The sequence below is a fragment of the Neoarius graeffei genome, chromosome 13, assembly GCF_027579695.1.
Source record: "Neoarius graeffei isolate fNeoGra1 chromosome 13, fNeoGra1.pri, whole genome shotgun sequence".
NCBI lineage: Eukaryota > Metazoa > Chordata > Actinopteri > Siluriformes > Ariidae > Neoarius > Neoarius graeffei.
In genome coordinates this window covers 28,663,464-28,688,372 of record NC_083581.1, presented here as the reverse complement: position 1 = coordinate 28,688,372, position 24,909 = coordinate 28,663,464, and the positions used below count along the sequence as shown (strand labels likewise).

The window sequence follows — 24,909 nt, the reverse complement described above, 5'->3', positions numbered from 1 at the left end:
AATTACAAAAATTTATATATATAAATTTTATATATATAAAATTTTTGTAATTATATATTTATATAGATATTTAGTGTGTGTGTGTGTGTGTATATAATATAAAATATATACACACCATAAATATCTATATAAATATTTAGTTACAAAATTAAATATATATACACTTTATTCCATATATACGCACACTTCATAAATATCCATATAAATATATAATTACAAAAAATTTTATTTTATATATATATATATATATATATATATATATATATATATATATATATATAAAAAAAAATATATATATATATATATATATATATATATATATATATATATATATATATATATATATAAAAAATATATATATGTACGTACGTGTGTGTGTGTATGGGCGGCACGGTGGTGTAGTGGTTAGCGCTGTCGCCTCACAGCAAGAAGATCCTGGGTTCGAGCCCCGGGGCCGGCGAGGGCCTTTCTGTGTGGAGTTTGCATGTTCTCCCCGTGTCCGCGTGGGTTTCCTCCGGGTGCTCCGGTTTCCCCCACAGTCCAAAGACATGCAGGTTAGGTTAACTGGTGACTCTAAATTGACCGTAGGTGTGAATGGTTGTCTGTGTCAGCCCTGTGATGACCTGGCGACTTGTCCAGGGTGTACCCCGCCTTTCGCCCGTAAAAATTATTTTTTTTGTAATTATATATTTATATGGATATTCATGAAGTGTATACATGGTATATATTTTTATAGGTGTATTAATGTAGTTTGGATTTTGGGGTAGTTAAAAAGGGGTGGGAAATTAAAAAGTATTGTACTTCTTCCCACTCCTTTTTCGAACAATGTGCAGTGTATTGTAATGTATTAGCTCTTGGTTATTTTATTTTCTTTGTCACTTTTTTTCATTTTCTTTCTTTTGTATGTACAAATAGTTACATACATTTTTATACATGTTCGAAATAAAATAAATTCATTCATTCTTTGGAGGAGAAACTAAAAGTAGATCGCCTTGAACACACAATGTTGAAGGACAGTTTACACAAATGGTTACAACTTTTTTTTTTTTTTTTTTTAAGTGTTTGATATACATGATGCCATGGCATGGATGAATTTACCCTAAATACTGAGATTATAAAGTACAAAATCCAACAGGATTGAAGTGAAGGCTCTTGAGCAAAGCCATTAACCCTTATCTGCTCAACAATACTTCAATAAAAACCTCTCCCAAATGAGTGTGTGGGTTTGTTTTTTGTTTTTTTCCATCCAATGAGTCCGTTAATAAAACACACTTCACTTTTTCTAAGATCTGGAATGGAGTGTGTCCCCTTGGTATATTGTGAAATGTGTTCTGCTGTATTAATGCTATATATTCTATTTTACCTTCTCAGCACAATGCGAGAGACCTGATGTTGGGGAAAACAGGGTTATAGTCGATGACTCTGGTCAGGAGACATTCCCAAATGGGTCCACTGTAACGTTCAAGTGTTCTGTCGGTTATCGGCCTGAGAGTTCATTAGCGTCCAAGAGTATCACCTGTGTTGGAACCGAGTGGACCAATCTGGAGCTTAATTGCACAAGTAATTCTCCTTACACACACTTTCTCATTTACTCATAACTTTTCTCAAGTTCTTCCTCAATGTCTGTGTACCTGAACTTTTTCTTTTGTGTTTTTAAAGTTGAATTAAATAGTCTAAGTATGTATACATGGTGACAGATATTAATCGTGGCACTCATGACCATATGACCTAAGAATAATGATCTAAAAGATATAGTCAATAATTATCTTTACAAAATGTTTTCTGTAACATGGCCATGTAAGAATTGCTGTGCTTATCTTGTAAAAGTCCTTTCATATTTGTACACTTTTTAGAAAAGTCCTGTGGACTTCTTCCTGAGCTTGCCAACGGGAAGTACACTTATCCAAATGGACATCTGTTTGGTGCAACAGCCGAAGCACAGTGTAATGAAGGGTAAAGCTATCTTTTTAATTCTTTGTACGTGTGTGTAATATTAATTAAAAAAAATTATATATAATTTGTGTGCACCTGTATATGCACACATGCAGCAAGGGCTGCACATTAACATATGCATTTAGAGCCTGTCAATTGTCTATTTATAGATATATGCTTGTTGGACAAAACACTAGAAATTGTCTTGAAAATGGATGGGATGGGAGAGACCATGTGTGTGAAGGTATTGAAAGATTTTATGTTGTCTTATGAAACTGTAAAAGAAGAATAAATTAGACTGTTTAAACAAATTGTCTTCTTTTTTTTTTTTGTTAAGCGGTAAAATGTGAACCACCTCCCACTATACTGAATGGAGAGTTTGAGCCTCTGGAACCATCCTATAATTATAATCAAGCAGTCATCTACTCTTGTAGCGGAGATTTCACTCTTATTGGAGAATCCACAATAACCTGTTCTGATAATGGAACCTTTCATCCTTCTCCTCCTCAGTGTAAATGTGAGTACACTAGAGGTTTTTGTTCTCAGTTAACAATCAGTATTTTCCCTGAAACCTGTTATGCAATATTTTATATTATAATTCACGTTTTCTGTCTTTGCTTTTGCAGTGATAGTGTGTGACACACCCAACATTAAAAATGCAGTTAGAGTTGAAGGAAAACCACCACCCTACGGATATAAAAATTTCGTCCGATACCAATGTATTGAAGGGTACACCATGACTGGATCTGATTACCTGGTCTGTGATGTAAATGGATGGAATCCACCTCCCCCTGAGTGCATCTGTAAGATTAACCAGTGTTTTTCAAATCTTGAGGCTCTGACTTGACAAAGAGAGGGTTACTCTGTAGTTAAAATAATGATTATAAACTTGTCATAAATAGGATGGATCTTCATGTCCATAAAGGGTTGGTTACATGCATAACTGTGGTTCTACAGCAGAGTGGAAGACCACCAGAGGCAGTTGGTAGACTAGTGGTAAAAATTCCTCATGCGCTCGTGCATTGGCTGAGAACAGTTTATAAACTTGTCATCGGGTGACTATGATGCCACGAGACACAGTATAAATACTGGTATGTGGGTCATGACATTCTCACTGGTCATTCTCGCCTTTCCGAGTGACCAAAGACTCTGGCAGGCTTTCAATCCTTTATAGAACCAGGGTTACATATGTAACCAATGTTCTATTTCAGTCTTCACAGGCTGCCAGAGGCAGTCGATAGACTAGTGGAAGACGTATGCCAACTATGTCACGAGGAACCTTACTCAGAATCAGGTAAGACAATTGGAAACACAGCCATGTATGTCAGAGGGAGTGATGCCACATTTAGACTATAAAACCTGATGAACCTGCTGGGAGAAGACCATGTTGCAGTCAAACAGATATCAGACAGAGGGGTGCCACGCAACACTGACCAGGAAGCTGCTATTGCCCAAGTTAAGTGCCCCTTCAATGGCATAGGAGCTGCCTGCCTGCACTGCTGGTAAGCAACAGAGATGGCCTATGTGACTCAATGGGAAATCCTTTGTTTGGGAAGGGCAGACCCCTTATTTTTCCCTCCAAAGGAAACAAACAGTTGGTCTGAGGCCTGCTGGGGCGAAGTAACAAACATGTGCCCTGTTCGTGTGTTACAGCAATAAGGCCCTACGATTAGGTTCAGTTGCCGGAATGAATGCGGCCAAAGAAAAGGGCCTATTTATAAACTGAGGTGACATAATCTTAGGTAGGAAGGTAGGGTTGGGCTTACAAAACTATCCTCAGGGTCCCAACACATGCGCTGATTGACAGGGTGTCAATTTCACTCGCCCATTTAGCAAACGTTATGGCCAACAAGAAGGCAGTTTTATATGATGGCCACTTAATGTCAATTTCCATTGGCTCAAAGGGGGCTTCACATAGTCCATCCAACACAAGGAGCAAATCCCATTGTGGACTTCTCATGTGGCTTGGTGGGTGGAGATGAAAAGTACCTTTTAACCCTTTGGGGTCTGAGAGCATTTTCTGGCACTCTAATGATTTTGGCATGCTCTGATTTTGTCAATTTCAACAAATGTAAGCAGTATTTTCAAAGTCCTGTGACTTTTTTTTTTTTGCGCGTGTTCAGCTACAGTAATATCTATGTAGTATGTATGTCATGATTGTACTTTAAAAAATAAAAAACCAAGATCAATGAAGATGTACAAAGCAGCTTTAGAACTGTGTTGAAATGTGTGGGGAAAAAAACATGACCTTACCCATTGTGTTGAACTGTTTAGGTCACTTCAGGTGATTTCTGTTCAGTCTTAGGAATGTATCAAGCACAAAAACTTAAATCTTCTCCATTGATTTTGGACAATTAACTGGCCATCAAAAAATGCATGATCTATTGTTTTTGGGATAAAGGGTTGGCAGTGGGAGGGGTATTCAATGAGGTGTTTAAAAAAAAAATTCCATTCAATGAGAAGAGTGAAAACCCCTCCCACTGCCATCTCTTAATCCCAGCAGGTCAAGTCACAATGGGTAAGGCAATCCCCCCCCCCCCCCCCCACACACACACACACACACAATCCAACAGTTCTAAAACAGATTTTTTGCAACAGCTTCATTTACCTGGTATTTTACTTTTATTTTGGTATTTGACTCAATTCAGTATGTCTTGAAATTAACTCTTGTACTACTTTTACTCAGTTCAGAGCCACAACCAAGTCTGTTACACAATTACTCTAATTTTACTGTCACTTCAAATTTTACTCAACTCAAAATAGCAAAATTATTTTTAAGGAAAATGCTTTTAACTCTGGAAAAATTTCTCATTTTTCCTGTTAATGCAAAACAGTCTATGCATATCAATTAATCTGCTCATAATAAATAGAAGAAATATTTGCACTTACTCGAGTTGGTATTTGGCTGGATCAAATCAAAGTTTTAAAAAAATAAATGGACTGCTCATCAGTGTTGCAGTTCTCAAGATTGAATTGAATCGCTGTCCTGAATCATCCGAAGTGCATAAAATCCACATGCCATCTTGCAACAAGTTTCACCTCCAAAATAACCTAAACTATGTCTGACAGATTTTATCCTGTTTATGGTGGGTGTTCCCATGGCAAAAGAGAAACCAATCGAAACCAAAATAGTGAATGTGATTATCATGCCGTTACCATGTGAATAGTCTTTTATGAATGTGTAGGTGGGCGCTCAGTGCTCCAACTCCGGTGTGACTGAGGCTACATCCACACGACAACGGCAACGAGATTTTTTTTTTTTTTTATATCGCGTCCACATGGGCAACGGATCAGTAAAATATCAGGTACATATGGCAACGTGACGCTTGCTGAAAACGATGCAATACACATGCCACACCTCCTACGTGCGCTGTAAGACAGTCCCATCGGAGACACCAGAACAATAGAAGTATGACGCATGCGCATAAACCCCTTCTTCTGTAGCATCAGCCACATAAAGTTTTGATTATTAATCAGTAGCGTCAAATAGTATCTATTGTCTAAGACACTTATTTATATTTCATATTAAAACGTCTATGTAAATTAATACATAGAAAGCCTGGCCAGGCGCTGAACGTTCTTCTGCCTTCACTTTAAGAGAAATTCAGGGTGAGCGTGAGCCTAGGTTCTTCCCTGTCACTCACCCTGTCACTGTCACATGCACACACCTTCTCACTCCCTATCCTATGGATATAGTCCCTTTAAATCACGTGCTCGTTTTTTGAATGGAGACGCGGAAAGAGGAATGAATGGGGGTAGATGGAAGCCGGTACGCCAACATTCTGATATCCTCCAGAATTCTTTAATGGTCCGGAGTAAATTGAATGCTACACGTTGATGGATTACTTTGTTCTTCTATGCCCTTTTTGAGGAATGTATTTTCGGACTTGAACCAACATCTGAAGAGGTGAGATCGCTCCTTTTTTTTTTTTCCTTTTTATTTGTTGACAACTCGCATCGAGTTCGTTACACTTCTACCCGGCGTGAAGCACTCACAGTTATGTGGTTGTGACGTCATCGTAAACAAATCCGTTCTACTCATCCAGACGACTTCGCAACGGCGCCGTTGCCAGATTTTTCCACTCCGGTGCCGTGTGGACGCCAGGCCGAAACGATAAACAATTTTATCAGATTCACCTGAATCCATTGCCATGTGGACAGGGCCTGAGTAAAGTGACAAGTTTTGTTTCATCTACTTTAGGTAATTTTAAAAACTACAATATTAGTTGGCAATAGGCACATAGATTGTCAAGTATAAAGTTTCTGTCAACATGTTTATCATGCTTGTATGATAAACTGAGATATTTATCTAAATACATGACCTACTCATGCTAAACCTCTTGAGCTTTGCTGGTGAAGCTCTTGACTCCAGAGGGTTAAGAGAGGCTGTAATCAGCTTGAGCACCCAAAGACTTCCCATCTACCAAGTCATGATGAACTGCAATAGCTGCCGCATAAACCTTTATTGTGGCCGGACACCTCCCAACATCCAACAAGCTTTGAAGATATTCAAGCACTTGAGACACAGGGCAAGACTGTGGGTCCAAAGACCGATCTGAACACCATGCAGAAAAAAAGCTTCCACCTCTTGTATATACTGTGTGTTGATGGGGCGCAAACATTCAGAACAGTGTCCTGAACCCCTTGTGAGCAATCCATAAGCTGATGCTCTGCCTCAGAGGCCATGCACAGTTTCAGCCTCTCTGGGTGGGAATGCCAGAGGGTCCCCTGCATTTGGGACAATATATCCCATCTGCATGATAGAGGACAGGGCTGAGCTGCTAGCAGGGACAGCAGCAACAGCCTGGAAGGTAAGTGAGGGGCAATTAACAGGACTCAGCAGCCTATCTCCTGGATGCGAGCGAGAGTCATCCAGATGAGAGGGGAGGATAAAGATGCTTTTGTCACTGTACAAGTACAGTGAGATGTCATTTGGAACAAGCCAGCAGATGCTCAGTTAAATTTACTAAAGTATAAAAGTACTTCAATAAAAAAGTAATACAAACACAAATACACAGTAAAATTGAGGTAGAACAATTATTGAAATTAAAACAATTATTGAAGTAATTTGTACATGTAGGAGCAAGATTATGTATATTACAGTACATGAGTATTGCACATAGAGGAATATTGTACTAGTGTTGATATACATGAATATACAGGACTGGTCAAATGCCATGGGCTGTATTGCACAGTAGTATAGCAGCAGTGAGTGGAGGTGTGTTGTTCAGACCTGTGGATTAGTTGGGGTGGGTGCTATGAGTTCAGTACTGTGATGGCTATGGGGTAAAATCTATTCCTCAGCTGGGTTGTGTGGGCATACAGAGTTCTGTAACGCTTACCAGATGGCAGAGGGGTAGTGTGTCCAGGATGGATTGGGTCCTTGATGTTTTTGGCTCTGCGGGTGCACTGGGTTTGATGGATTTCTTCCAGTGAGGGAAGTGCAGTGCCTGTGATCTGCTGAGCTGTTTTTATGATGTGCTGCAGGGTCGTCTTATCCTCCAAGATGCAGCCCGAATGCCACAGTGATGCAGTATGTGATCACTGACTCTATGGTGCACCTGTAGAAGTTCATCAGCAGCTGCTGAGGTAGTTGTGCTTTCCTCAGGGTTCTCAGAAAATGGAGCCTCTGAAGAGGCTAGGCTCTAGCCTAGTTCAGCTAAACAACTATAGCAACACTGCTAGCAATGAGTGGAGCTGGTAACACATGGACGTTCAACTTTTAAAAATAAATAAATTAAAAAAAAATTCTCAGGTAAACCGAGGAGGCCTGGTTAGGCTACCAAATCGACCAGCACTGGCTGTAAATAGAAAATGAATGAGCGAGTGCAGCTGACAACACACGAGTACTCAACTCTTCAAACTTGGGGAGGGATAATCAGTTATTCTGAGAGCCTGTGAGGACAAATCTGCTACTCCAGGGGGTTGCACTCATCTCAGAATGGTAATCCAATAAATTCTCAAGACCAAGGCGAGAATGAAAGATCATGACCCGCGTATTGGTATTTGTACTGTATCTTGTGGTTTCATGGCCACTTGAGAAGTTTATACATGTTTCTTGACCAATGCATGAGCGCAAGAGGATTTCCACTAGTCTATCGACTGCCTCTGGCAGTCTGTAAGGACTGAAGTAGAACTTGCATCTAATATCGTGACCAGTTGTCAGATTTAGCATTCTATCTTTGACTTCTAAGAGGGTCCACTCCTAATGAGCCAGTGGCAGAAGAATTTTCCAACACTCCATTACAGATTTGGTGTTTGTTTGTTTTAAATATTATTGGTACATATATATGAGGACAAAAGCCAGGGGTTTTTTTGGGGGGGGGTTAATTCCCACTCCCATCGGAGTGGTGGCCATCTTGAAACTTTTCCATGTAGAATCTGCAGTCAGAATTGTGATGGAGTATGTCACAATGCAGAAAAATCAAATGAGTCAGAACTTTTTTGGGGTGTGTAAAACGTGTACACACGTCCAGACAATGTTCAGTTCCTTTCACAACAAGTACTCCATGTGCACTTTGAGGTAGTCATACTTTTCTAATGAAGGTTTAAAACAGCTTGGTTAGATTTTCTGATGAAATAGGATAATTTTGTACATGAGTCATCAGTTCTTGATAGGATTTGCTATTATGAGTCTGTTTGCTGCAGCGAAGTACATGTTGTTGGATGCAATATGAGGTGTGATCAAAAATGTGAGACTGTTCCTGTTGTGAAGGAACAGAGCGTGCAATGCAGCAGGAGAAAAAGAAGAACTCCCATGAGACGGTATGCTGTGTGACGTTGCACTATCGACATCGGGACCTGTGTTACGTGTGTTTGTGACATGCACGTGCGCATTTGCAATTTTACACGGTGCATGCTATGCTCGAATCGGACATGAGGATTGCCTGAACTGTTCCAAATGTCACGTTGACAATTTCAGCAATGTCCTTGATAGTGATCTGATCCTCATGCACAGTGCACTCAATTTCTTGGACTGTCCCCTCATCCTCCAGCAGTGTACTGTCCCTCTTGAAGTACAAATGACGCTTCCAGAGTTCATTGCTTTATTGCGGTAGGCTTGCTGAAAAATTTCAAGGGTTTTCGTTCCAGAGTTCCCTTGTTTTGAGACCTAATTTGATGTTTGTTCTCTGCTCTACGTAAAATCTCAAATATACATGTGCACATTGTCACAAATGCAGGTCCCAATGTTGACATCACGATGTCATGCTGCATACTAGCTCACGAGAGATACTGTTCGCTCCTGCTGCACATGCAGGACCATGATGTGCTCCGTTGATTCGCAACAAGAACAATCTCTCTGAACTTTCTGATCATGCCTCGTATTGCATCATCAAGCCACATGTAATTCATTGCAGCAAATTGATTCATAATATCAGATCCGATCTCGCTCTGCTCTTGATTTCATTTACAAAATGATCCTCTTACTTCATGAGGGATCTAAACTCTTTTAAATCCTAATTAGAAAAGTAGGACTAGCACAAAGTGCATCTGGAGTACTTAATGTGGAAGGAACTGAACATTTCTCTGGGTGGATGGGTTCCCCCCACATATTTATTAGATAGTGATGTGAAATATGTCAAACATGCAACTTATTGAGGCGTGTCAAGAGTTGGGTATGAGGGATATGGTTACCCCCAGAAGTGGTTTGTCCTTTCTTTGAATCTTTTATACACATTCACAATTCTGATTTTACATGGAAAAATTGTATAAATACACCAATTTTCATCTTCGTAGCCTGTGTACTGGCTTATTCAGAGAAAAACACTTCACAAAGGGGGCATAGCATGCACTAAGGCCAGATTTCAAAATGGCCATCACTCTGAAGGGTGTGGGAATTGACAATCCCAAAATTGTGGGTTTCTGTTCTCATGCATGTACCAACAATATATTTTAATATTGGCCAAATCTGTGATGGAGTATAATTGCCCCCCGTTGATTTGAGATGGAATGACCCAGGGTTGAAATGGCGGTTCTTGAGCAAGGCCTTTTTTAACCCTTATCTGCTCAGCAGTACTTCACTTTTTTACAAAGTGTCTGTCAAATGAATAAATGTATTCTGGAGAATTTGTTCCAAAATTCCAGCGACTTTTTACACCGGTCTCTCACCAATATTTGGTTTAACAAATTGGTTCCACAATAGCTTTTGAATGAGTGTTTTCACTAACCACACTACACTTGTTTCTTTTTAATCGAGTCACAAGTCCTGGAATGCAGCATATCCCATTGGAATATTGTGAAATGGCCAGTTACAGATTTTTCACAAGTGGTTTAATCTGTATTAACATTTATATTCCAATTTATGATTCATACTATATTTTACATTCGCAGCACAATGTAAGAGACCTGATGTTGGGGAAAACAGGGTTATAGTCGATGACTCTGGTCAGGAGACATTCCCAAATGGGTCCACTGTAACGTTCAAGTGTTCCGTTGGTTATCGGCCTGTGAATTCATTAGCATCCAAGAATATCACCTGTGTTGGAACAGAGTGGACCCAACTGGAGCTTAATTGCACAAGTAATTCTCCTTACACACACTTTTTCCCATTGCTCACAGCTTCTCCAGTTCTCTCTCAAAATGTCTGTATACCTGAACTTTTCTTTGGTCATTTTCTTCTTTTGTGTTTTTAGAGTTGAATTAAATAAATTTGTATACATGGTGGCAGATATTAATTGTAGCACTTGTGACTATATGACTAAGAATAATCTAACCGACGTAGTCAAGGAATTATTTTGCAAAATATTTTCTGTAGCATGGCCATGTAAGGATTATCTTGTAAAAATCTTTTCATATTTGTACACTTTTTTTTAAGAAAAGTCCTGTGGACTTCTTCCTGAGCTTTCCAATGGGAAGTACACTTATCCAAATGGACATCTGTTTGGTGCAACAGCCGAAGCACAGTGTAATGAAGGGTAAAGTTATCTGACCTTTTTATCTTTCTAATTCTTTGTGTGCATGACATTTATGTGCACATGTAAACGCATCAAAGGTTGCATATTGTTAACGCATGTATTTAGAACCTGTCAATTGTCTATTTGTAGATATAGGCTTGTTGGACAAAAAACTAGAAATTGTCGTGACAGTGGATGGGATGGGAGAGACCCTGTGTGTGAAGGTACTGAAAGCTTTTATGTTGACTTGTAAAACTGTAAAGAAAAACTATTACATGTACAGAAAAATTTAACCAAATTTTACATTGATTTTTATTTATAGTGGTAAAATGTGAACCGCCTCCCGCTATATCGAATGGAGAGTTTGTGCCCGTGGACACATCCTATAATTATAATCAAGCAGTCGTGTACTCTTGTAGTGGAGATTACACTCTTATTGGAGAATCCACAATAACCTGTTCTGATAATGGGACCTTTCATCCTTCTCCTCCTCAGTGTAAATGTGAGTTACACTGGAGGTTTTGTTCAGTTAACAATCAGTATTTTCCCTGAAACCTGTTATGCGGTATTTATATTATAATTCATGTTTCTGTTCTGTCTTTTTGCTTTTGCAGTGGTAGTGTGTGACACCCCCAACATTACAAACGCAGTTAGAGTTGAAGGAAAACCACCACCCTACGGATATAAAAATTTCGTCCGATACCAATGTATTAAAGGGTACACCATGACTGGATCTGATTACCTGGTCTGTGATGTAAATGGATGGAATCCACCTCCCCCTGAGTGCATCCGTAAGATTAATCAGTGTTTTTCTAATCTTGAGGTTCTGACTTGGCAATGAGAGGGTTACTCTCTGGTCAAAATAATGATTATAAACTCGTCATAAATAGGACGGATCTTCATGTCCATAATGAATTTGTGCATAGCTTGCACTTGTAAAAATTTAATTTTAATATATACAATAATTTTAGATGTAATGTTTTCGAACCAGTTTCTTTGTGTACTCAGGCTAGACAGCGGTGACAATTGGTCATAATTGAGTCGTATTTATTCTTTATATGCTTGTTTTAATAACTTCCTGGTGAGTATTTTTTGTTGTTGTTGTTGTACAATTACAGTAAGTTATACTTTACATTCATTGAAATTATATAGTTTAATGTATTCTTTATAAACGTAGTTAAATATGTTCCATGCAGTCATCATAAATATCATTGCAAGCTAGAGTAAGGATTTTCTCGGCACGTGTATACAGTAATTGTGTTGTGCCCAATATGATGCAAATGGCGATCGCTACACCGTGACCCGTCTTACTGAGACATTTATAATGTGTAACGCCACAACACTTACATTTTATATAGTTGAATGATTGAGTTTAACACCACTGTACTGTGGCCATTTCTGCTATTGATCACAGCAAAACGTACACGTGAAAAGACCAGCTTCTTGTCCTGGTCTTAATTTTTTCTCACTTAACAGCACTGGGTATCTGTAATGTTTATTAAGATTGACAGCACTTGTAGAAGAATCTTTGTCCACTCTTTCATCCAGGGCATTTGAAGATCCTTTTATACTCTTGGGTTTGCGCCTGTGGACTTCCCTCTTAAGTTCAAACCAATTTCAGTAGGGATTTAAAGGGCATGTGCTATGCATGTTTCAATTATTCTACAACCCCAATTCCAAAAAAGTTGGGATGCTGTATAAACTGTAGATAAAGTCAGAATACGATAATTTGCAAAACATGGAAACCCTATTTTTCATTGAATATAGTACAAAGACAACATTTCACATGTTGAAACTGAGAAATTTTCATTGTTTTTTGAAAAATAAATAAATAAATAAATAAATATATATATATATATATATATATATATATATATATATATATATATATATATATATATATATATATATGCGCTCATTTAGAATTTGATGTCAGCAACGCATTTCAAAAAAGTTGGGACGGGGGCATATTTACCACTGTGTTGCATCACATCTACTTTTAACAACACCCGGTAAACATATGGGAACTGAGGAGACCAATTGCTGTAGTTTTGAAAGAAATGTTGTCCCATTCTTGCCTGATGTACAATTTCAGTTGCTCAACAGGTCGGGGTCTCCTTTGTCTTATTTTGCACTTCATAATACACCAAATGTTTTAAATGGGAGACAGGTCTGGACTGCAGGCAGGCCACTTTAGCACCCGGACTCTCTTACTATGGAGCCATGCAGTTTTAATATGTGCAGAAAGCGGTTTGGCATTGTCTTGCTGAAAGAAGAAAGGCCTTCCCTGAAAAAGATTTTGTCTGGATGGCAGCATATTGCTCTGAAATGTGTATATATCGTTCAGCGTTAATGATGCCTTCCCAGATGTACAAGCTACCCATGTCATGTGCACTAATGCACCCTCATACAATCACAGATGCTGGATTTTGAACTGTGCACTGATGACAAGCTGGATGGTCCCTCTCCTCTTTAGCCTGGAAGATGTGGTGTCCATGATTTCTAAAAAGAATTTCTACTTTTGATTCGTCAGACCTCGGGACAATTTTCCACTTCGCCTCAGTCCATCGTAAAAGAGCTCGGGCCCAGAGAAGGCATCGGTGTTTCTGGATATTGTTTATATCTGGTTTTAACTTGCATTTGTGGACGCAGTAATGAACTGTTTTCACGGACAATGGTTTTCTGAAGTGTTCCTGAGCCCATACAGTGAGTTCCACTGCAGACACGTGTCTGCTTTTAATGCAGTTTTGCCTGAGGGCCTGAATGGCATCCAATGCTAGTTTTCAGCCTTGCCTCTTGCATACAGAGATTTCTCCAGAGTCTCTGAATCCTTTAATGATATTATGGACCATAGATGTGATCCCCAAATTCTTTGCAATTTTTACATTGAGGAACATTATTCTTAAATTGTTGCACTGTTTGCCCATGCAGTCCTTCAGAGTGGTGAACCCCTCCCTGTCTTTACTTCTGAGAGAGTCCGCCTCTCTGGGATGCTCTGTTTATACCCAATCATCTTACTGACCTGTTGCCAATTAACCAAATTAGTTTTTTTTTTTAGCATTACACAACTTTTTCAGTCATCTGTTGCCCCTGTCCCAGTTTTTCTGAAACATGTTGCTGACATCAAATTCGAAATGAGCGCACATTTTTCAAAACCAATAAAATTTCTCAGTTTCAACATTTTTATATGTTCTTGTACTATTTTCAATGAAATATAGGGTTTCCATGATTTTACAAGTCTTCACATTTGTTTTTATGTACAGTTTACACAGCGTCCCAACTTTTTTGGAATTGGGGTTGTATATTATTCATGGAGATGCTTTTGTAAAAAAAATTAAATTGGAAAAACACCTTTTTTTGTTCTTCCTCATGCTGTTTTTGCATGTTACAAAAACCCTACAGGCTGATATTTTGCAGCTGTGCCTTTTAAATAAAAAAAAACTTCACTCTGATTGGATAATATCCAACCCTGTCATCCACACCCAATGATTCCATGAGCCAATCCGAGCAATTTGCACACTTAAAATTAGGCGTACCATTAAATTTAATTTACCATTTAGTGGTAAATATAGCTGCAAATGGTGATAATCGGGGTCCAAGCAGTTCGCAAAGGTTGCAACAATGGTGGAATTTGAAGTGGTTCAGCATCTTCACCAGCATAAGTAGCCAAGTACATCCACACACACTTTCAGAATTTTAGCTTCAGTGGTTAAGCCATTGCAATGTTTCATAACACTCCCTATTGACTAAATGTAACAAAATCTGATGTGCTTCCAAGGAATGTGGTGGTGATCATCCAATGTACCGAGTTTCATGAAATGTGAATTTACCGCAATATATTGGCCATAGTAAGTAGGGGCCACACGTTTTAAAATTTTGTCTCATAATGTTAATGGTTTGATGGATCAAAATTTTTTACAACTTTTAAACAACATCCCCTATGGAGGATGTACATCAAATTTCATGCAAATTGGAAAAACGGTCTAGGACAAATATATTTTTAAAAAAAAAAAAAATTTTTTTTTTTTTTTTTTTGCAAATATTGACTGCTGAATTTTGATTGGCCATTTTTGTTGAGTGAGCCAGTTGGTAACATGGCAAATGTGGCCAACTAGAACCATGCTAAGCTACATTTTTAACTTCGGCAGTTCTTGACATGTCCGTTCCAGCGTCCCCTTTGGACGGAATTTACAAAATTTGGCATGCATCCAAAGATTGGTAGTGATGTAGGGTGTCATTTCTTTGTTTGAACCTTTACATCACAAGAGATTGGCTACAGAGTCAATGGGGCCACACCCTAAAATTTCATTGGCTCATAACTTCGAAATGGTATGAATGAATGAAAAAATTATTTTTGCAAATTTTTTTCAGCATGGCTTGGGATGAGGCAGACCAAATTTTGTGACCATCCGATAAAGTGCCTCATAAGAGTTCATTTTCCTGCCCTTTTCATGAAATTGAGGGTGGAAATTGGTGGGTATAGGCCCATTTTGTTTTGGTAAATAAGTAATCAGAAGGAAGTTTTTGTTTTAACACATGAGGTTGCTGAGATGAGTCAAAATATAAATGTGCTTATTAAAGTGCTTTCTTTTAGTCAATTTGTTTCATATTTGGTAAATAGCTTCAGTGTGCTATTATGAATGAACCTGTGAACTTTCTTGAAGGTAGGGCATTCACAATGGCAAATATTAGCTACTGAAATTTAATTGGCCATTTGATTTCCATTTTGGTGAGTCAGGCAGTTGGCATTTGAAATGTAGGCAAATGAGTCCAAGTACACCAATTTAAGATTTTTAAATTAAGCTGCTGAGATCGCCGTGTATCGATAATTTCACAAAATTTGGTGTGCCCATGATAGTGCATATCATTTAAGTTTGGATAATTATAGGGCAAGATATTGGATGAGTCATTATGAGCCACACCTTCAAATTTGATTGATGTGTTTAGTGCTTATAGCACCCCATAGTCATGCAGTGGTAATTAAAATTTTTGAGATCTCTCTTAGCTCAGGAACCTATGTACCAAGTTTAATGCCTGTAGGATGTATAGTTTTTGCTGCCTGTGTACTTTTATGAAAGACAGATGGAAACATGAATAACCCTTACAAAAGTGACCGGGTGCTACCATCTCTCCTGCTTAAACCCCTAAAAGCTACCAAACTTTACAAAAGCATCTTTGGGGGAAAATATATAACAATTGAAAAAGGGTATATGTCTCCTTTAAGATATTTTAAACTTCCAGCTAAGTTTTGTTCAGATGTGTAGCAAAAGGGGGAAAAAAGGCTTTCATACCAGTTGGCTATCGCAAACAAAACCAGGGAATTGTTTTGCTATGGTCTTCGTGTTGCTGTTTTTATGACATCCAGGTGCTTGTGTACATATGAAGCAAACGTTCCTGAAACTACATGCATGTACTATATTTACATAGCTTGTGTGCCCGATCACATCCCTAAAATTGGGTAAGCTACCTTGTTCAGGTTACCTTGGCAAGTAGTTAGCTGTTTGCTAGATGTGAGGGAGTTGCTTATTACTTCAACACTATGAATTTGTCATCATGCAAACAAGTGCATCATAACTTCTCCATGCATTGCTTGATACAGCTCAAATCCCAAAGTGACACTCGGATGTAATGCCACCGTCTGACAGCAAAGAGTGACTTTATTTTATTTATTTATTTATTTTTTTAAAACCCATGTCAGCTATACTCCTCTTAGTTCATTGGATTCATATCAGATTTGCTATAGTTATCGGTCATGATGGCTATGATTGTATCAACAAACCCAGAATGAACCTCTGGTATAGCACCACCATCTGGCAACAGAGTGGCTTTTTCCTCCCATCTGGCAACAGAGTGTGGCCTTTTTCACCCATCTCAGCTTAGTAAAAATGAAGTTAATTGTGTTGTGATCTGATGATGTCGCCAGAGGTGCGAGAGCTTGTTGTCTGTTTAATCATCTTGCTGAAAGCTTTAGCTGAACCACCTTGTAGAGGAAACCAGGTTATGGGCTGAAATGTCCTGGTACAGTACTTGCCATTATCTTCACAAAAGCCCCTAATCCACCAGCCACAAAATAGCTCGAAAGTGAGGGTGTTTTCAAAGTGTTTCTTTCTTGCAATGTTTCCAGAAAGCTCAGTGCTAAAGTGGTTTAACGGTTGATTTTGAACCTTGTGAAGTACAACAGTCAACTAAACCATGCAGTTCTAAAAGTGATCTTTGGACTCTTATTTCTTCCCCCTCTGTGTGCTTATGGGTCCAATTCTGAACAACTATTCAGTTGTTTCAGACATCACCTTTTTTTTATGTCCCTAATTGTGCTTAAAGGAACAGTCCACCGTACTTCCATAATGAAATATGCTCTTATCTGAATTGAGACGAGCTGCTCCGTACCTCTCCGAGCTTTGCGCGACCTCCCAGTCAGTCAGACGCAGTCAGACGCGCTGTCACTCCTGTTAGCAATGTAGCTAGGCTCAGTATGGCCAATGGTATTTTTTGGGGCTGTAGTTAGATGCGACCAAACTCTTCCGCATTTTTCCTGTTTACATAGGTTTATATGACCAGCGATATGAAACAAGTTCAGTTACGCAAATTGAAACGTAGCAATTTTCTATGCTATGGAAAGTCCGCACTATAATGACAGGCGTACCAACACCTTCTGCGCGCTTCGGCAGCGCATTGATACGGAGCTCAGATATCAATGCGCTGCCGAAGCGCGCAGAAGGTGTTGGTACGCCTGTCATTATAGTGCGGACTTTCCATAGCATAGAAAATCGCTACGTTTCAATTTGCGTAACTGAACTTGTTTCATATCGCTGGTCATATAAACCTATGTAAACAGGAAAAACGCGGAAGAGTTTGGTCGCATCTAACTACAGCCCCAAAAAATACCATTGGCCATACTGAGCCTAGCTACATTGCTAACAGGAGTGACAGCGCGTCTGACTGACTGGGAGGTCGCGCAAAGCTCGGAGAGGTACGGAGCAGCTCGTCTCAATTCAGATAAGAGCATATTTCATTACGGAAGTACGGTGGACTGTTCCTTTAAAGTATAATATGTCTGAGCTCTGTATAAATTGCAGTTACTCCTTGAGTGCATCAGTGTCAGGTTTTTGGTTTTTTTTTTTAATAATTCTGCAGATTTCTTATTTTGCAGAAGTGAATTGTTACACACAAAAGAAGCCAGTTAGAAAAGCATGTACATGTTGCAGGCAGGCATGTTATGTGCCATAGTCTTTATGCTTTTTGTTTTTCTTCTAGTTAATAAAATTCCATCCACCACATCTCCACCATCAGATGGTAAGTGATTACAAATTTCAGGAAAGAACTGTGTTATGTCAAAGCTAATTGATTTGGCAGATTTATCTTTTTATAAATTGTTAAATGCTCGAAAGGAATTTTAAACAACTGGAAACTGTCCAAATACAGTACATACTCATGATATCTTTATTACATATATTACTAATTTTTAGCAGTATATTTTGAAATTAAAGCTATTTAATTTTAACTTCCAAGAGACTGGACCCCTTATGATTTAACTGTCTCTTATTCACAGGCAACTGTGTGAAGCCCAGTGCAATAATGTTGGCTGTTGTATCCATTGTTGTCCTCCTAGGTAAGTGTATTGGCAGTTAAGTGATTTTCACTTGAAAAATTTAAATGCAACACCTCCACCTCTGAGCCTAACTCTACCTACTGCATAATTGTGAAAAATGCTAAAAAGTGGGCAAGGGGCTTGGGGGTGCTTGGGGATAAATGGTGTAAATGCTGAGTCTTTCTTAGCATATAATTTTGAAAATAAGCACAGTTTCACAGACTCCCACTCAAGGGTGGGGCTTAATAAAAATTTCATGATGCAGAGAAGTCAAGTTTGTTTGTATAGTGCTTTTAACAATAGACATTGTCCCAAAGCAGCTTTACAGAATCTGAATGAGCCAATTTTATCCGTAATCTATCCCCAATGAGCAAGCCTGTGGCAAGGAAAAACTCCCCCAGACGACACGAGGAAGAAACCTCAAAAAGAACCAGACCCAAAAGGGAACCCATCCTCACCTGGACAACATGACTATAACAGTTTTAACATGAAGTCAGTTTCGTTGATGTTATAAACTCTTCATTGATGGAAACTTGAGTGCAAAACTGTTCATGACAACCGCAGTCCCAAAGTTAGCAAGCCAACTGTAGTCCTCAGCCCCAAAAGCATTACTGTAAGTGTCCAGAGTGTCTTCCAAGTGTGACTTTCAACTGTCCATATGGGGGGGGCCGTCCTCCACAGGAGCGATGTGATGAGACTCCAACCAGACATAGGGCATCAGGATGGATCAGGCAGGTCCAAGGAGCAGAAGAGGCCAGCACCTCGATCCCAAGATTGACATGTAACTCAGAGGGACAGATTGGGGGAGAGAAGAGAGAGAAAACACAGGTTGTTAGGTATGCCCAGTGTCCCTTGAATAAGTTGGTACAGTATACATTTTGCGCTGAGTACAAGCAGGGACTCTGGTAAAACTAACTATAACAGCATAACTAAAAGGAGAGAACCAGAAGGTAACACAGGCATGAGGGAGTCCTGGGACATAAAGCAGCCAGCCACTACACCATCAAAAAACTCCAGTGAGCAAGTGAGTGGGGGACTGACAGCATCCATACATCCCAGTTTACCAAAACACTGTGTCTGAGGACCCTCCAGATCTACTCCTTTACCTCATAAATCCCATTAACAAAAGGCTTGACTAAACAGATACGTTTTCAGCCTAGACTTAAACACCTGAGACTGTGTCTGATTCCCGAACATTACTTGGAAGGCTGTTCCATAACTGTGGGGTTTTGTAAGAAAAGGCTCTCCCCCCTGATGTAGCCTTCACTATATGAGGTACCAGCAGATAGCCTGCACCTTTTTGATCGAAGTAGGCGTGGTGGGTCATAAAGGACCAGAAGTTCGCTCAGGTACTCTAGTGTGAGACCATTCAGTGCTTTGAAGGTCAATAGTAGTATTTTATAATCCAATACGAAATTTGATTGGGAGCCAATGCAGTGTGGATAAGACAGGAGTGATGTGGTCATATTTTCTAGTTCTTGCTGCTGCATTTTGAACTAACTGGAGCTTGTTCATGCACTTATTGGAACATCCAAACAGTAAGGCATTACAATAATCCAACCTGGAGGTAACGAAAGCATGAACTAGTTTTTCCGTGTCATGTAGTGACATTAAATTTCTTATCTTACTAATATTTCTGAGATGAAAGAAAGCTATCCGGGTAATGTTATCAATGTGAGTTTCGAATGAAAGACTGAGGTCAATAATCACCCCGAGGTCTTTTACTGCTGCATGTGAAGTAACAAAGGCCATCCAGAGTTACTGTGTAATCAGAATTTACTTCTAGCTGCATGTGGTCCTAGTACAAGTACTTCTGTCTGGTCAGAGTTAAGCAGAAGGAAGTTAATAAGCATCCAGTATCTAATGTCCTTTACACGTTCCTCAATTCTATTAAGCTGGTGTCTCTCATCTGGTTTTGCAGAAACGTACAACTGTGTGTCATCAGCATAACAGTGGAAACTAATACAATGTTTACGAATAATATCACCCAGAGGTAACGTATCATAATGCCAACCTTTAGTTACCCATGCCCTTACAAAATCTGTACTTTTCCCTTACATACACCCATGAGCCCTTATACGCAAGAAGAAAATTCCAATATATAATCCAAAGCACCGATTTGTTTTATTCCACATTATACACTCCTCCTATTGTAATAGGCATATTTATCACACTGCGTCAAGTTAAAGGGATCAAATAAGCATGTACTGAATAAAAATAAATTTTAGATCCCAGTGAAGAAAACTGAATTAAAAAGGACTGTACAGTCAAGCAAACAATTATCTACTAAAGAGAATGACTGAACTATAAACTTGATTATTTAATATACATATCAGTAATACCAGAATTATTGATGTAAATTTTGCAAAGAGAATGTATTAATATTAAATAGTTCATAAAAATTACACAAAGTTCTATTTGACAAGTGTTGACCTCACCTACAATATTACATTCCACCAAAGAAAATTACTTGAAATATAACAGCAGTACTAAGTAGGTATGTTAATTAAAATGGTTGGTTACATGTAATTAAATTTTTAATATAAAAATCATGTCAAAGAGTAAATGAAGGTTAGTAAAAGTTCCATTTGAGGAAGTGTTGACACCACAAGCAGTATTAGATCCAACTAAAGATGACTGAACCACATGTATATTATGTAAACAAGGATAAGTGAAAATATTAATAAATTATGTAGTTAAATTGAAAATCTTCACAGTAATTTATAACAAGAATTTAAATCTTATTCCTTTTTGGAGTGTTTGTTGTACAAAGATGTTGCAGATTTGGCACTAGCTATATCATCACTGCTTGGGTAGCAGTTGTAGCTCCTCATCACAGTTCATTTTAATTTGCAGATATGCAGTTAATGTGTCTGCAGCCATATTTTTTTTTTTCTGTACTCGGTATGAATTTTCCTAACCAATGAAAAAGCCCTCTCACTATCTGCATTGCTATGCATTTGCACAGCAAAGCAGTAAAAAGTTGTTTCAGCATTGGAAACCTGGCAACACCCAGGTCAATAGAAGAAAATCAGAGCACGGCAAACATGTAGATGGCATTAAATTGCTTCCATCCCCTACTACACATTTTAGAGACAGGTTACCAACAGTCGTTACCACCATTACTCTTCATTCAATACTTTTCCAGTTTACTGACGACTGATGGTAGTAACGAGTGTTGGTCATCTGTGTCCACATATGTCTATCAGCAAGTAAAATGTTTAGGGAAGCGAAACCAGAAATTGCCAGGTAACTACAGTTGCCGTTTTATAAACGGCGACTCCCAGTATCGCCTCCCTAAATTATCATGATAGAGGAAGCTTTCCTACAGTACATGCAAAGTAAACCTTTAAAAAAAAAAACACACAAAACTTACCTGTGCAGTCTTTGAACCGGGAAACATTTTTTTTCGCTAGCTGCGAAAAATGGTCTGCCGCAGTTGGGGGGATGTTTTCCACGAGAAATTGGCAGAACATAACTTCTGCAGCCGTCGCAGAAGTCTGGGCAGTCCGAGCCGGTGTACTTGTGCCAAAATGCTGCTCCATAGACTTGAAGGTCCTGCATTTAACGATGCAGTCTTCATGTGCCTTGGTTTGGAAATGCAATTTCAGGTAATAACCTGAAGCTGCCACTTTAATGTGCTTTCTGCACAGAACAGAATGAATATTGGGACCCATTCGAAGACCCCTGGATTCGTCCTTTGTACTCTCCAGTCAGAGTTTCACCATTCCTTCAGATGTTTTCCAGTTCCAGCACGTTTTTTTCTTTGCCATTGTGTTTCCAGATGCCATTTTTAAAAGAAAACTTGTCAAATTTGATGTGCACACGAGGACTGCTCAACTATAAATGACCGAGAAAACCATGTGCAACTATAAAACCACATAAATCGAAAATGGTTCCATTTCATTGGGCATGCGCGTTTGAAAAAATAAATGGTGGATGCTAAGAAAATTCTCGGAGTGACAGAAAAAATCTCTGATACAAAACGTAATTTTCCCATATGAAAATCAGTGTATGCCATACTAGCCAAAAAATTACACTTTCCCGTACAAAATGCGGGGAAACCGTGTAACTTGACGTTTTATTTATATATATATATATATATATATATATATATATATATATATATATATATACACAAGTGCTGTCAAGCGATTAAAATATTTAATCGCGATTAATGTCGCGACTGTCATAGTTAACTCGCGATTAATCGCAATTTAATCGCACATTTTTGTCACATGAAAAACCATTGTAATTCTCTTATCAGCATAAAGTGAATGGGCTTGCTCACCGTTCAAACTACGGGGGTACTCGGGGGATCCGAGATCCCCTGAAACAGACATGAGATCCCTTGAAAACATGATTTGGGAAATGTTGGGGGGTCTCTAAAATATTGGCAAAATGATGTTTATTGACATAGCAATTGTGTGTAACGGGAAGCATTTGCATATCCGAAGTGAGCGCGTGATGGAGATCTGCGCTCTGAGACAAGCGCAAGCACCCCCCCCCCCCCCCCCCCCCCCCCCAAGGGAAAAAAGGGACCCCCCCCGAAAATATCGGCATAGTTCGAACACTGGTTGTACCAATTTTTTTTTTTTTTTTTATTATTGCAGAGCATAACGCGTCTCGTCACAGCCACTGCAAAGTGGGGCTGGAGCCGCCGATGGGAAAACGAAACCTAAGCCGAGCACCATGGCTCTTCGGGGGAGGGCAGAGGACTCTGGCTGTGCGGGGCGTGGCATCATGTCACAGAGCGTTAATCTCGCGATAAAAATTATCGCTGTTAAAATCGAGTCAAGTTAACGTGTTAATAACGCGACATTTTTGACAGCATTAATATATATATATATATATATATATATATATATATAAAAGCAGTGGACCAAAGACAGAACCTTGTGGAACACCAAACTTTCACCATTTACAAATCACCATTTACAAATCACCATTTACATCAACATACTGAGAGCGATTAGTTAAATAAGACCTTAACCAGGAGAGGGCCATTCCCTTAACTCCCACATTTTCTAGTCTGTCCAGAAGAATGGAATGATAAATGGTATCAAATGCTGCACTAAGGTCAAGCAACACAAGCAGTGAGGCACAGCCCTGATCAGATGCCAACAGTAGATCTACAGTGGTGCTTGAAAGTTTGTGAACCCTTTAAAATTTTCTATATTTCTGCATAAATATGACCTAAAACATCATCTGATTTTCACACAAGTCCTAAAAGTAGATAAAGAGAACCCAGTTAAACAAATGAGACAAAAATATTATACTTGGTCATTTATTTATTGAGGAAAATGATCCAATATTACATATCTGTGAGTGGCAAAAGTATGTGAACCTCTAGAATTAGCAGTTAAATTGAAGGTGAAAATAGTCAGGTGTTTTCAAATCAATGGGATGACAATCAGGTGTGAGTGGGCACCCTGTTTTATTTAAAGAACAGGGATCTATCAAAGTATGATCTTCACAACACACATTTGTGGCAGTGTATCATGGCACGAACAAAAGGAGATTTCTGAGGACCTCAGAAAAAGTGTTGTTGATGCTCATCAGGCTGGAAAAGGTTACAAAACCATCTCTAAAGAGTTTGGACTCCACCAATCCACAGTCAGACAGATTGTGTACAAATGGAGGAAATTCAAGACCATTGTTACCCTCCCCAGGAGTGGTCAACCAACAAAGATAACTCCAAGAGCAAGGCGTGTAATAGTCGGCCAGGCCATAAAGGACCCCAGGGTAACTTCTAAGCAACTGAAGGCCTCTCTCACATTGGTTAATGTTCATGAGTCCAGCATCAGGAGAACACTGAACAACAATGGTGTGCATGGCAGAGTTGCAAGGAGAAAGCAATTGCTCTCCAAAAAGAACATTGCTGCTCATTTACAGTTTGCTAAAGGTCACGTGGACAAGCTAGAAGGCTATTGGAAAAATGTTTTGTGGACGGATGAGACCAAAATAGAACTTTTTGGTTTGAATGAGAAGTGTTGTTTGGAGAAAGGAAAACACTGCATTCCAGCATAAGAACCTTATCCCATCTGTGAAACATGGTGGTGGTAGTATCGTGGTTTGGGCCTATTTTGCTGCATCTGGGCCAGGACAGCTTGCCATCATTGATGGAACAATGAATTCTGAATTATACCAGTGAATTCTAAAGGAAAATGTCAGGACATCTGTCCATGAACTGAATCTCAAGAGAAGGTGGGTCATGCAGCAAGACAACAACCCTAAGCACACAGGTTGTTCTACCAAAGAATGGTTAAAGAAGAATAAATTTAATGTTTTGGAATGGCCAAGTCAAAGTCCTGACCTTCATCCAATCCAAATGTTGTGGAAGGACCTGAAGCGAGTAGTTCATGTGAGGAAACCCACCAACATCCCAGAGATGAAGCTGTTCTGTAAGGGGGAACGGGCTAAAATTCCTCCAAGCCAGTGTGCAGGACTGATCAACAGTTACCAAAAACGTCTAGTTGCAGTTATTGCTGCACA

At 39.1% G+C, this 24,909-nt stretch overlaps 1 protein-coding gene across 1 annotated transcript in view; it reads left to right on the top strand.

Moving 5' to 3' along the window:
• The window catches only part of LOC132895889 (sushi, von Willebrand factor type A, EGF and pentraxin domain-containing protein 1-like), a 220,294-nt gene that overhangs the window by 186,157 nt on the left and 9,228 nt on the right, over positions 1 to 24,909 (top strand). The window contains exons 33-44 of the mRNA XM_060936640.1: positions 1,372 to 1,560; positions 1,854 to 1,953; positions 2,103 to 2,176; positions 2,270 to 2,449; positions 2,559 to 2,735; positions 10,264 to 10,452; positions 10,748 to 10,847; positions 10,977 to 11,050; positions 11,149 to 11,328; positions 11,441 to 11,617; positions 18,081 to 18,119; positions 18,376 to 18,435. Of these exons, the coding sequence (XP_060792623.1) occupies positions 1,372 to 1,560; positions 1,854 to 1,953; positions 2,103 to 2,176; positions 2,270 to 2,449; positions 2,559 to 2,735; positions 10,264 to 10,452; positions 10,748 to 10,847; positions 10,977 to 11,050; positions 11,149 to 11,328; positions 11,441 to 11,617; positions 18,081 to 18,119; positions 18,376 to 18,435 (1,539 nt within the window). The remainder of the gene's footprint in view (positions 1 to 1,371; positions 1,561 to 1,853; positions 1,954 to 2,102; positions 2,177 to 2,269; positions 2,450 to 2,558; positions 2,736 to 10,263; positions 10,453 to 10,747; positions 10,848 to 10,976; positions 11,051 to 11,148; positions 11,329 to 11,440; positions 11,618 to 18,080; positions 18,120 to 18,375; positions 18,436 to 24,909) is intronic.